At 46.5% G+C, this 12,066-nt stretch overlaps 1 protein-coding gene across 17 annotated transcripts in view; it reads right to left on the reverse strand.

Moving 5' to 3' along the window:
* The window catches only part of Mapk8ip3 (mitogen-activated protein kinase 8 interacting protein 3), a 37,738-nt gene extending 26,160 nt beyond the window's left edge, over positions 1 to 11,578 (reverse strand). For 10 of the 17 annotated variants that reach the window (XM_029532946.1, XM_021221132.2, XM_029532942.1 and 7 more), the window contains exons 1-4: positions 11,139 to 11,565; positions 5,077 to 5,197; positions 1,424 to 1,494; positions 1,088 to 1,179 (exon numbers count right to left, since the gene is read on the reverse strand). In XM_029532946.1, coding sequence (XP_029388806.1) covers positions 1,088 to 1,179; positions 1,424 to 1,494; positions 5,077 to 5,197; positions 11,139 to 11,456 — 602 coding nt within the window. In that variant the 5' untranslated portion in view covers positions 11,457 to 11,565. Of the gene's footprint in view, positions 1 to 1,087; positions 1,180 to 1,423; positions 1,495 to 5,076; positions 5,198 to 11,138 lie in introns of all 17 variants that reach the window. The other 7 variants (XM_021221134.1, XM_021221130.1, XM_021221137.2 and 4 more) reach the window with 1 other exon arrangement.
* Between the last annotated feature and the right edge of the window lie 488 nt (positions 11,579 to 12,066).

The following is a 12,066-nucleotide window of genomic DNA, read 5'->3' on the forward strand; positions in this document are numbered from 1 at the left end:
GAACTCAGAAATCCGCCTGCCTCTGCCTCCCGAGTGCTGGGATTAAAGGCGTGTACCACCACGCCCGGCTTGACTAATGTCTATGATTGCCCATCTCTAGAGCTGGTGATGCCCCATGAGACCTCTGATACTTGCTCTCTAGATACCCTGACTCAGACAGAAAGTGGTACAGAGCCATGCTCAGCAGGATGCTTCTTGATGTTTGAGCAAAACTAGCACCAAATCCTGAACATGGCCATTAACAGGGACCTAGGAGTTTGGATATCATCCTACCCAGCATGAGGTACAGGGATGGGGCTGTGCAAGGTGGCTCATCATAGAGTAGAGGGAGGTGTCCAACTTTTTGACACTGATATCTCCAATATGTTAGGCTGCAAACATAGCTATCTTAGCACCCCTGTGGTCTATGGACCAAAGGCTAGAAATGCCTGTTTTAGAACACAGATGAAGAACAGTAAGCTACTGCCCCAAGTGGGGATCTGTACATATTTTACAAAGATCTCAGTTTTAGATCCCACAGCTCATCTGAATTGACACTACCAGATGATACATATACACTCAGTATAAACAAGAAAATAAGGTCAAATAAGGTTGGATGTCTAGAAAAAAACAATAAAGGTTGGGTGACAGTTTCAAGTCCCATTTGCTTCAAAGCCATCTTACTGGGCCAAGGCCTCCATGTACTTCTTTCTGTGAAGCTGCTGTGCAGATCTTCCTGCCCCTACCATTGGCATCTAGGTAGGGGTTCAGATGGGGAATTAGAGCTCCACTGGCTTGGTCAAGAGCCTTTGTTTAAACGCCACACCCCCACAATATGCTCATCTAGCACCATGAATACTGAGTGGCAAAGTTTCCAATATATTTTAATAAGTAGTAAAGTTTGCAAAATTAGAATCCATATAGAACAAGGACAGGCTGTACACAATTTCCCTGAGCCTGAGACAAAGAATCGGGATTGAGCAGAAGGCAAAGCAGTGAAAAAACAAAAAGACAGCAAAGCCAAATCCACCTCCATGCACGTCCCTGCTCAGTGTCCTCACCACTTCCCCTTCCTGCTCACCAGGCCCTGCCCACCAAACCCACCTACCTCCGCCCGGGCAGGCTGCTTTCTGTTTGGCCGCTACCCCCGACTTGCTGCATCTTAGATCTTTCAATGTGTTCCACATAGGTCTGGATCATCTGTCAAGAGGGGTTCCCTGTTAGTGTCACCCACTAAACATTCAATGCTAGAATTCTGAAGTGTTGTGCTTCGATAAGACAATCTTTTAGGGAACAAGCATCTAAAGAACATGGGCAGGCAGCTTTCTAATAAACGACGACGGTATTAGAAGAAGTGACCAAAGATCAGCAGCAAATGGTAAAGTGTAGCTGTAGCAGTTAAAACCCACTCTCATGCCTGCAGGGTACCCCCACCAGCACCTACCTCTGTGTGCCGCTGGTGCAGGGCATTGTATTCCTTCTTCATCTCCGATTCCCGTTCCTCCAGTCGGGAAACTAGAAAACACAACCACCCTGTCAGCTGCAGTCTACCTTCCGCTGCTCAGTCCACGTGCTCTGGGCTGTAACAGCCCTGGCACATGGTAAAGCAGAGCAGCACTCTACTCAGAAAGGTGAGAGAGAGTACTAGATGGAGAAGGTGAGTGGCATGTGCACGTGGTGTGAGCCTCCCATGTGAGAATGCTCAATCCTGCTGTAAGAGAAACCAGGATGGGTGGGACTGACAGAAGCATCTGCTCAGGGTAGCCAGAAGCTTCTAAACACAGGCAAATCTCATAGCATGTACCGACAGAGAATGGAGGCGAGGACTCAGAGGCAGACCATTTGCCTAGTATGATGAACATGGCTTTGGGCTCCATCCCCCAAACCCATAAAACGAATAAATAACTAAATAAAAAATTTTTAAACAAAAGAAATGAGAAGCTCGTGAAAAGAGAAAATTCAAGTGAATAATCTGAGTCATGTTAAAGACTGACTGAGCCGAGCAGTGGTGGCACACGCCTTTAATCCTAGCACTTGGGAGGCAGAGGCAGGCAGGTTTCTGAGTTTGAGGCCAGCCTGGTCTACAGAGTGAGTTCCAGGACAGCCAGGGCTAAACAGGAAAACCTGTCTCAAAAAACCAAACAAACAAAAAAAGACTGACCGAGCTCAGAAGCAAGCGATGAAACGAACCACTGCATTCCTTATATATATCAAGAGCTGAACTTGTTTTCTCTAGGCTACTACCCAAAACTGGTAGTTCCTGGTGACACCTACAATAGTCCCCTCTATGGCATGTACCTGTCTAAAACAAGCTAAATGGCAATACTGACCAGGCATCGTGCTCCTGAGTCCTGCTAATGAAGCCAACATGCCACTGCCCCGTGTGCCTCCTTCTGTCCTCTATCTCTATAGCCCACTGAGTGACAATGATGAACAAAGCAAGGCAGGACATGTGCAAGTTGTGTGTCCTGGACATTGGGTGGTATGGTTCTTCACTGGCTTTTATTTGTCTTCAGTGAGAGGCTTCCTCACCTCCCCGTGGCCTCCCAATGTCTTCTCTAGATCGATCTAACAAATTACATGGCTCTACACCTCATCTCAGACCAGGCTGGGCTCTATGTTCTGGAAATGGGCCAGGTAGCATCTGTGGAGACTATCGCTGCTCATCCTGTATCCAACAACTGGTAGTAGTATAGGAACCCCTTTTTGAAGCTCAGTATAAGCATCAGTGCAAGGTAAAATCAGCTGCATTTTTTTTTCTTGAAGGAGTTTAAAGCATAAACACCAGCACCTAACACACACTAGACCCAAAGAAACGAGTACCCAATGCACATGGAACCAGGGATACCAGTATACACCACACATGGAGCCCAAGAATAGCAGCTCCCAACAAAGATGGGACCTAGCGACACTAGCACCCAACACAGATACTAACATCCAAAGCCTATAACTTACAAGACTCTAGTAGGTAGCACACATGCTGACTTATAGATACTAGTCCCCAACCATGGCTTATACATGTGTATAAAACACAGAACACATGTGACTTATATACTTGACTTATAGACACTGGCGTACTATATGCATGACTTACACAAACTAAAACAGCACACACTTATGTGGCTGCCCAGGAAACAAGAAGTCTACCATGTCAGGTGTGTTCAAACTCAGCCTATCTGTCCCTTAGGAAGGCTGTCTTTTGGCTGTCCATGTGTACCTGGAGGAACCAGGATTAGTGAGGACCTTCCTACAGGCCACTGCTTGGGTTTATGTACAGCTACTGCCTCATTGTGAGCTTCCCATTTGGCCCTCAGGCTTCAAGCTAACCTGGAGAATCACCATCCAGTAATCTTATTTGGTATTTTTTTCGTTTCTAAGAAAAGAGCCAGTAAGTTTTCACATGTCAAACACTCTAATCAAAAGGAAAGTCACAGTACCTGTATAAAATGAGGTTGATTATATATTAAAACAGACATTGCCAGGCGGTGGTGGCAAATGCCTTTAATCCCAGCACTTGGGAGGCAGAGGCAGGTGGATTTCTGAGTTCGAGGCCAGCCTGGTCTACAGAGTGAGTTCTAGGACAGCCAGGGCAACACAGAGAAACCCTGTCTCGAAAAACAAAAACAAAAACACCCCAAAACCAAACAACCCCCAAACCCTAACAGACATTAAGGTTGCTTCTTGTTTGCAATACTCGCACATACAGAAGCCCTGCCCACTGCTCCCCCTCAGACCCTGGTCCTCAGCAGGAAGGTAATCTAGCACAGTAACCTCTCAGCCTCAGCCTTGGGACAGGTTGAACCAGCCTAGTAAGCCAGTCTTTCTCTTCCCCCAATTCAATTTTCATTTCTCAGAGAAATGAAGGTAGCTGTTTCTCAAGGTAACCACATAAAGTGACAAATGTGTTTTAGTTACTGAAATACTAAAGCATAAAAGAAAAAAAATTCAAATGATGGCTGTAACAGCAACACTATAGTTTAAATACAGTTTAAAGATTTATTTTTATTATTTTAAATTATGAGTATGCGGGGTGGGGTGGGTGGGTTGTATACATTAGTGCAGGGGCCTGAAGAAGCTGGGCATCAGAGCCTGCTGGCACTTGAGTTATAGGCAGTTGTGAGCTGCCTGATAGAGGGGCTGGGAACCAACTCAGGTTCTCTTAAAGAACAGTACATGCTCTTAGTAACTAATGTCCAGCCCCTTAAGTATAGCCTTACAAGCTAAATGTTTCTATAGTTGTTATTGTTATTACTATTATTATTACTACTACTATTATTATTATCATCTAGTTTTTCAAGATAGGGTTTCTCTGTGTAGTCCTGATTGACCTAGAATACACTCTGTAGTCCAGGCTGGCCTTGAACTCACAGAGACCCAGTCTCCACAGTGCTGAAATAAAAGGTATGAACTACCACAGCTGGCATACTTTTTTTAATTTTTGCAAAAATTTTTAAAAAGATTTATTTTATGTATATGACTGCTCTATCTGTATGTACACATGTATGACAGAAAGGGACATCAAATCCCATTACAGGTGGTTGTAAGCCACCATGTGGTTGCTGGGAATTGAACCTTGTTCCTCTGGAAGAGCAGCCAGTGCTTGTAATCGCTGAGCCATCTCTCCAGTCCCTATTTCTTAATTTTCAAAAGCACCTTTTTACCTTTCCCTACAGATACAGTTGGCCAGAATTCTGGAAAGGGGAAAACTGGCTTAGTAAGTTGGTCCTGACTTATTCCAAGGCTGAAACTTAGGGACTCTTATGCTGAGGGTCAATGTTGGAGGTGAGTAGTAGACAAATGGCTAGTATTCACAGATCAGCCAGGACTCAAGACTACAGGACTTTTTCCTTACAAGTACAGCAGGACTGAGGGTTTGAAGGTTTGCTATCTTACAGTCAGATTTATGACGAAAAGTGTGCTGTGCCATAGGACTTTATTTTCACCCAAAGCTGACTATGGAAATACAATTGTGTGAGGAGACAGAACAAGTAGTTGAGAATCACCCACTCCCTTTGATCAACAACTTCTGTACTGCTCCCCAGACCAGTTGTAGAATATACATACAATCCCGACTCGTGGCTTCTGCTAGCTACTTACTCTGATCTGCATAGTTTTTGGCCTTTAGCTCCAGCTGGCGTGTCTGAAACTCATAATGTTCTACCTGGATCTGGAGTTCTTTCTTCTCTTGTTCCAAGGCATCTTCAAACTCGATGAATTTCTATGCATGGGAAGGACAAAGATAAGCTTGGTGTGTGTTGCTCAGAAGGTTTGACAGCAGCCTTTCATAAGGAAAAGCACAAGTTCAAGAACCCAAGGATTCAGACACCTTGAGGCCACAGTTGACACCAGAGCTAGGGTCTCCACTAGATCCTCGGTTCCTTTCCCCATCTATAAAGAGACACTGATAATAAGAGAATAGTCTGGGTCTGGGCGTGGTGGGGCACGCCTTTAATCCCAGCACTTGGGAGGCAGAGGCAGGCAAATTTCTGAGTTCGAGGCCAGCCTGGTCTACAGAGTTAGTTCCAGGACAGCCAGGGCTACACAGAGAAACCCTGTCTCAAAAAATAAACAAAAAAAAAAAAAAAAAGGAGAATAGTCTGCCAGGCAGTGGTGGCACACGCCTTTAATCCCAGCACTTAGAAGGTAGAGGCAGGCGGATTTCAGAGTTTAGGGCCAGCCTGGTCTGCAGAGTAAGTTCCAGGACAGCCAGGACTACATAGAGAAACCGTCTTGAAAAACCAAAGAGAAAGAGAGAGAGAGACAGAGACACTAGTCCAAGAATGAGTGACCTAACCTTTGGCTAACTGATACCATTCCTGATGGCCTGTGAACTCAGCCTTCACGTACCTTTCCAGGGCCATGACCAGTTAATTGGGATCCACAAATGATGTGGATCATGTTACTAGCAATAGACTATAAATTATCCCTGTTTGTATTAAACATGGCGATGAAGGAAGACAATGCCTCTCCTCAGCTCTACTTCATTGTTCATTTTTCATTGCTTGTTTTTTCGAGACAGGGAAAACCCTCCCCCTTGTGGACCAGGCTGGCCTCGAACTCACATAGATCACTCTGTCTCTGCTTCCCAAGTGTTGTATCTTTTTTTATAAGCATGCATGGTTGTGTGAGTTTACAAGTCCCACAGGCATGCAGGACGCTGCGGAGCAGAAGAGGGCATCATATTCTCCAGAATTGGAGTTACAGACAGTTGTGAGCTGCTGTGTGGCTGCTAGGAATTGAACCTTGGTCCTCTGGAAGAACAGCCAGTGTTCTTAACCCCTGAGCTCTCTCTCCATCCCTATTCATCTGCATTTCAATCACCTCTTAGCTCAAGATCCATTATTACTAGACTAAAAACTACAAGCACTGTCTCTGAAAAGCTCCAGCCGGGAGTTTCTGAGCAAAATGATCATCATCAAACCAAGTGAAAAGAAATCACTCTGCAAAACTGGCACTCTAATGAGGCCAAGAGAGGAGGCAGCACCCATGGTGTGGACCCTGGATATAGACATTGCCTCTGCAGCAGAAGGTCAAACTAAGTGAATGACAGTTTGTAATCCCTACAGTAGTAAGAGTTGAGGAAGGAAGTGTGTGCAAGTACTGAACAGGAAGCTGGAATGTGTCAGGAAATCCCATCTGTAGGAAACATAGACACAAGGTGGACTTTAAAGGCATAAAAAGCTTTTCACAGGTCACAAATATAAAGCCAACAGGCTTCAGACTTCAGTTTCTGGCTAGGGTCATGCTTTATATAACCCACCTAGACCCACTCCACAGCAGTGTGGTCAATCTGATGTTCCTCCTGCTGTAGCCTGTCCAAGGTCTTTGTGTTGGAGCACAGAGCTCTGGGGAATGACGAAAGGCTGACTCATCCTGTATAGGCAGCAAGAGGGGAATACCCCAGGGTGTGTGTGAGTGTTGGGGTGGGGATAAGCTGGGAGGGAAGAAACTGCAGCCGGAAGGAAATCTACACAGGATTAAAGATATTGTACTTATGTAAGCTGAAGGAAGAATACCCCAGAGCCAGCAAAATGCAGGAGGTTTTGTGAATATATGCAGATATACAATGAAAACAAGTGATTCTGAATCAACTAAACACAATTACCACATGAAGACTACATATGTATCAGTCAGCCTTTTTAAGAAAATATCATGGAATGAGATGACTCTTCCCATTTCACACATAAAATATAAAGTGAAAAAGTCAACCTTATAAACTTGTCAACATAAAAGGTAACAATGGAGGTCAGGATTCAAGACTGAATGCAGAGTGCTGGCTATGCAATCTCTTACAGTGGATCCACGGGGCTGTTTGAGCTTTCCTAAACTGAGCATGCTTTACTGGGAAGGAGAACCTCTTCTCTCTCACAGGTTTATGGGCCAGGAATACCCATAGGAACTCAGCTAGTTTGTTAGAAGTGACCACCAAGAGGAATCAAAAAAAAAAAAAAATCAGGTTCTTTAGAAAGGGAAAGCCTTTCCAAAATAAAATGTGCTTTATTGGTCTTTTGTATTAAGCAAGCAGACAGGCAAGAAGCTAGGGACCACTTGGGCTTTTGAGCCTGTGCCATCCATCGCCTGTGGCAACTACCTAGGTTAAAAACACAGTAAACAAAGTGAGTTCCAGGACAGCCAGGGCTATATAGAGAAACCCTGTCTCAAAAAAACAAACAAACAAGCAAGCAAACAAATACTCAAAGTGTCACAGACAACAAACTCAACAAATCTCAAAATCATGAAGCTCAGTGAAAAGCCAGATAGTAGTATACCCGGAATAATTCCATGTAGTTAAAGTTCTAGAAGATGAAAGTTAAAGAAAACAGTCACCTGGGGATGAGGCAGAGAAAAGCAGAAAACAAGATCACTCTGTGAGAACTCCAAAGCATGGGCAAGGCTTCAGGGGCTTACATGAGTGCTCAAAGTCAAACTGGACACTAAGCATGTGCAGTTTAAGCATCTGTGTATACCAATGAGACCTTGGTACCCTTTCCCCCCAAAACAAAAGACTAAAAGATGAGGGTCAGTCTTGTGGCCAACAGCACAGCTGACTTCCAGGCACTAGGGATTCCCAGCTGTCCTCTTCTCAGCCCAGTGACAGCTCCTCACCTCCTGTCCTGTTTCCTCGACAGCTGGCACCCCTCCTCCCACCACCACAGTGTCTTCTTCCACCATGTCTCCTCCTTAACTGCCTGAGGTAGCTCCACTGCCTGATGCTAACTTAAAAATATCAGTCACCTGCTTTTATATGAAGTCAACTCAGCCAGACTGCTCACATAGACAGATGCACTGGCATGGTTGTCCTGGCCACATGTGTTAAAAGACATGAAAAGCAGAGGCTGAGGTTGTGACTCAGTGGGTGGAACTTGCCTAGCACACTCTGAGGCCCTGGTTTCCATTGCCAGCACTAGAGAAAGCAAAAGGAAAAACAAAGCCCTCTTTCCACAACTTCTTCATGGGCGACCGTGAAAATGCTCAAAGGCCAGCGTACGCAGTGGCTACAGACTACATAGTATAGAACAGGGCAGGCCCATTGTCACAGAAAGTTCACTGGGCAGAATGGTTGCTCCAAAGAGGGTCCTTGGGCCTCAGGAACTGAAACATCAGCGTGGAAAGATGTGCAGAGAAACAAAAAGCCAGCTTCCTTCTCATGACACCAGCTAGAATCTCTTTGATGGTACCAGCAGGGAAAGAGAATAACCCTGGGTGGAGCAAGCCAAAGGAGCTCTTCAGAGCCCCTGCGTGATAAGGATCACTCATGCTCTCTTTAGTACATGGTTGGATGCTAGAAGTTGGGGTTGGGGGCAGAAGTTGCCTGATAAACCTTTCCAGGACAAAGCAATAGAAGAGGCACTTGGGAAGGTAGGAGGGCATTTGAGTATAGAAGAATGGGCCTATAACCACTTAAAGTAGAAATTTGAGAAAAGGGTATTTATCATCCTGGGTCTTTCAAGAAAAAAATAAATCTTGGGTCAAATTCTGCATTTGGATTCTGTTTGTGTAGCAACAAATGCCACAATATCAGCAAATGTCCAAAGAAGCCACTTGAGCTGCTTGAGACAACCTAAAGGGTACTCCTACCACATCCTTTAGGGCTAAGAAAGACAATGGCAATAATAATGCTAATACTGTCTTTCAAAAATATCTTTCTTCCTGTGATCTAAGTGCTTGCCTACTGCAAGGAAAAGGCTAGCACAGTTAGCTGCCTCTTTCTAGTCTTTTCTCTTCCAGAGGAAAATGACCAAGGGCTAAAGATCACGAGGCCCAAGTCTGAGTTGAACCATTAGGGACACTATCTTCGCTTCTAAACCCACCTTGCCAGTCTCCTTCCTAGGAGGCCAGAGGCCAACAGCGATACTTGTTGTGGGCCTGATTCACTCCTCTGGCAACCCACTCATGTTATAAAACAGCTGCAACTGAGGGTCTGAGAGAGGAAGGGAGGGGCTGGGTAAGGTGTGTGGTCCCTGGGGGCAGGATGGCCAGGCTGGTTCCTGCAAACTCTACAGCTGAGCTCCTCCTCTCAGGTTCTGAGTCCCAGAAAGTGAACTACCTGGTATCAAAACATACTGGTACCAGGAAAGAAGGAAAGGGCTGAGATGTTGTCTCTGTTTAAAAATTTTAAGAAACCTTGAAGATTCTGTCTTCTCAGAAAGCTGCTGGCAGCTCAGATTACCCGTCTCTGACTAAGCTTGAACAAGCAAAGTGCCTGGGACAGCAATTCTGCAGCACAATTCTGCAAGCAGTGATGCATCGTTCCCGGGCTATCACACCATCTCACCACCCATCCCTGTTTAGAAAAAGAAACTGGCCACTACTAAAGGGTAGTCTTTTTACAGAACTGCAGATAAGCATGCACGTCTTTCCACAGGAGCTAGAATGCTGTTTACAGTGTTTAGTCCCCTTCAGCTTTACCCTCACTGGAGGTCCCTCCAAGGGCATAAATGGGCATTTAACCCGGCTTCCACTGGGCTTCCACCGGGCCAGTTCGGGATCTATTTACTTATTGCATTGCTCAGCTTCTTTCAAGAGCTGGGTCTCGGCTCTTCTGCACAACCTAAGCCCCACGTACATTCACTGCTCAGTCCAGCTTGTGATTAAACTGGAAGGCAGAGGCATCTTCCCCGGGGGCAGTGTCAACATATCAAGCAGGCACCATTTTAGGCAGAGCCTATTTTCAGTTACAAGGTTGTAACTTTGCCTTACCACAGTACACCTTCATTTTCTTCTTTTCCTCCACAGCAGTGATCTTGACTATGTAAGTGTGGAGGCAAGGGGAAGAAATAATACCCAAATCCTTTGTCAATGTATCAAAAGTCCCCAGAGAGTCAGGAGACATCAGGCATCAGGCACTAGACACAACTGCAGCGCAGGTCTAGGAAGACCAACACTGCAGACTTCTAGGGTACTGCCCCACTGGGCAGCAATGTGACCCAAGAAGGTAAGGCTTAGGCTGTCGCCAAGGTCTACCCTGTAACTTGGCCTGTCCTTTTGTCTGTGGTCAGTGTGTGACCTTGATCTAGCCCAGACAGTTTCTGGAGCCAGTTCCCTGTTTCTGAGGTCACTCCGAGCCCTCCTCACATCCTAAGAGCTTTTGAATCCCCCCATATGTTGAGAACTTGATGAAGCCGGTCATGTGGTACCCGTGCATCCACAGCAAAATCTTGACAGTCAAAAGGCAAACCACAGTAAGTAGGAATGATTCAAGAAAAGCAAAGCTTTTATCCTAACCGTGATACGGAGCCACTAATTTAAGAAGCCAAAATATCAAAACCGATTCTTAATTTCAATAGTAGTCTCTAAGACTGTGCCAAGTCAAATTCACTTAAATGGAATTTAACCTCATATAAGAAGGCACTTCCATCATCAACCGAAGAGCATTTATTTCTAGAATAGTAGAATTCTGGGCTTTGTGATTCTAGGGCAACTTGCTCCAAAGACGAATTGTAAAGGAAGGAATAAAACCCAGAGCCAGCAGGCGGCAGCCAAGGTCAGAGGACAGCAGGAATGGGGGCCCATGACTCCCGGACTCTGCACAGGCTGCGCTCTAGGTCCCAATTGGATGGAGAAAATGGCACTTCCCAGCAGCAGCAGCACGCTGAGCCGAGCTGGCTGCTCCACGCTACCCACACCGTCCCTCTCCGCGGCGGCCGGGGCCCACGCACCTCCTCGGCCTGTTTGCGCAGCGCCTTCTCGCGCTCGTATTGCGTGAGCAGCTGCTCGTTGTCCTCGCGGAGGAGCTCCAGCTCCACCTCGTGCTCCTGGTTCTCGCTCAGCACCGAGTCTAGGTTCTCCAGCACGTTCACCACCAGCGGCATGAGCTCCTTGACCACCTCCTCGTCATAGCAGTGAATGAGGCGCTCGAACTCGCGGTAGATGGAGCCCGCCAGGCCCGACACACGCTCCGACATGACCGAGCCCGAGCAGTAGTCGTCTTGGTACACCACCACACCTCCTCCCTCGTCCATCTGGATCTCCATCATCGCGGCTACCGCCGCCGCCGCCAGCGCGGCTCGTTTCGGGGCCCGAATCCACGGGCCGCTGTCACCTCAGGCAGCCGCCACCTTAGGATGTGCCGCCGCCCAGGCCGCGCCCGTCACTCCCTCGCCGGAAGTCCCGCCTGGCTGCGGGGGGTGGAGCCCCGTCCAGCCCCGCCCCGAGCGCCCGGACGCTGAAGGAACGTTTCCGGCTGCGTTGCTGGTGGCGCTTGAGGACGTAGCTCAGTCCCACTGGAGTGACCTGGATGTTTCTCCATCTCTGTCCTGTTTGTTTTTATCAGACCTTTATCATACTCTGGCCGCCCTCACCGTTCACGCGACATGTGTCGCTTGCCCTGTTTCCCGCTCTGCTGGTCGCTTAGTTCCATGCAATGCTTCATTTGCACAGGACACCAGGTTCTAAGATCCTTATGTGTGGCGGTACTTTGAGACAGAAATATAAAGCGAGTCGATCTATTATGTGTTCATTTGCTGGGGACACCATGAACCTGACTTTGAACTGCTTGCTTGCTTTTTTTTTTTTTCTTTTTCTTTTTCTTTTTTTTTAAGATTTATTTATTTAATGTATTCACCATTGCTCTTTTCAGACACACCA

The sequence above is a fragment of the Mus pahari genome, chromosome 21, assembly GCF_900095145.1.
Source record: "Mus pahari chromosome 21, PAHARI_EIJ_v1.1, whole genome shotgun sequence".
Classification (NCBI taxonomy): Eukaryota; Metazoa; Chordata; class Mammalia; order Rodentia; family Muridae; genus Mus; species Mus pahari.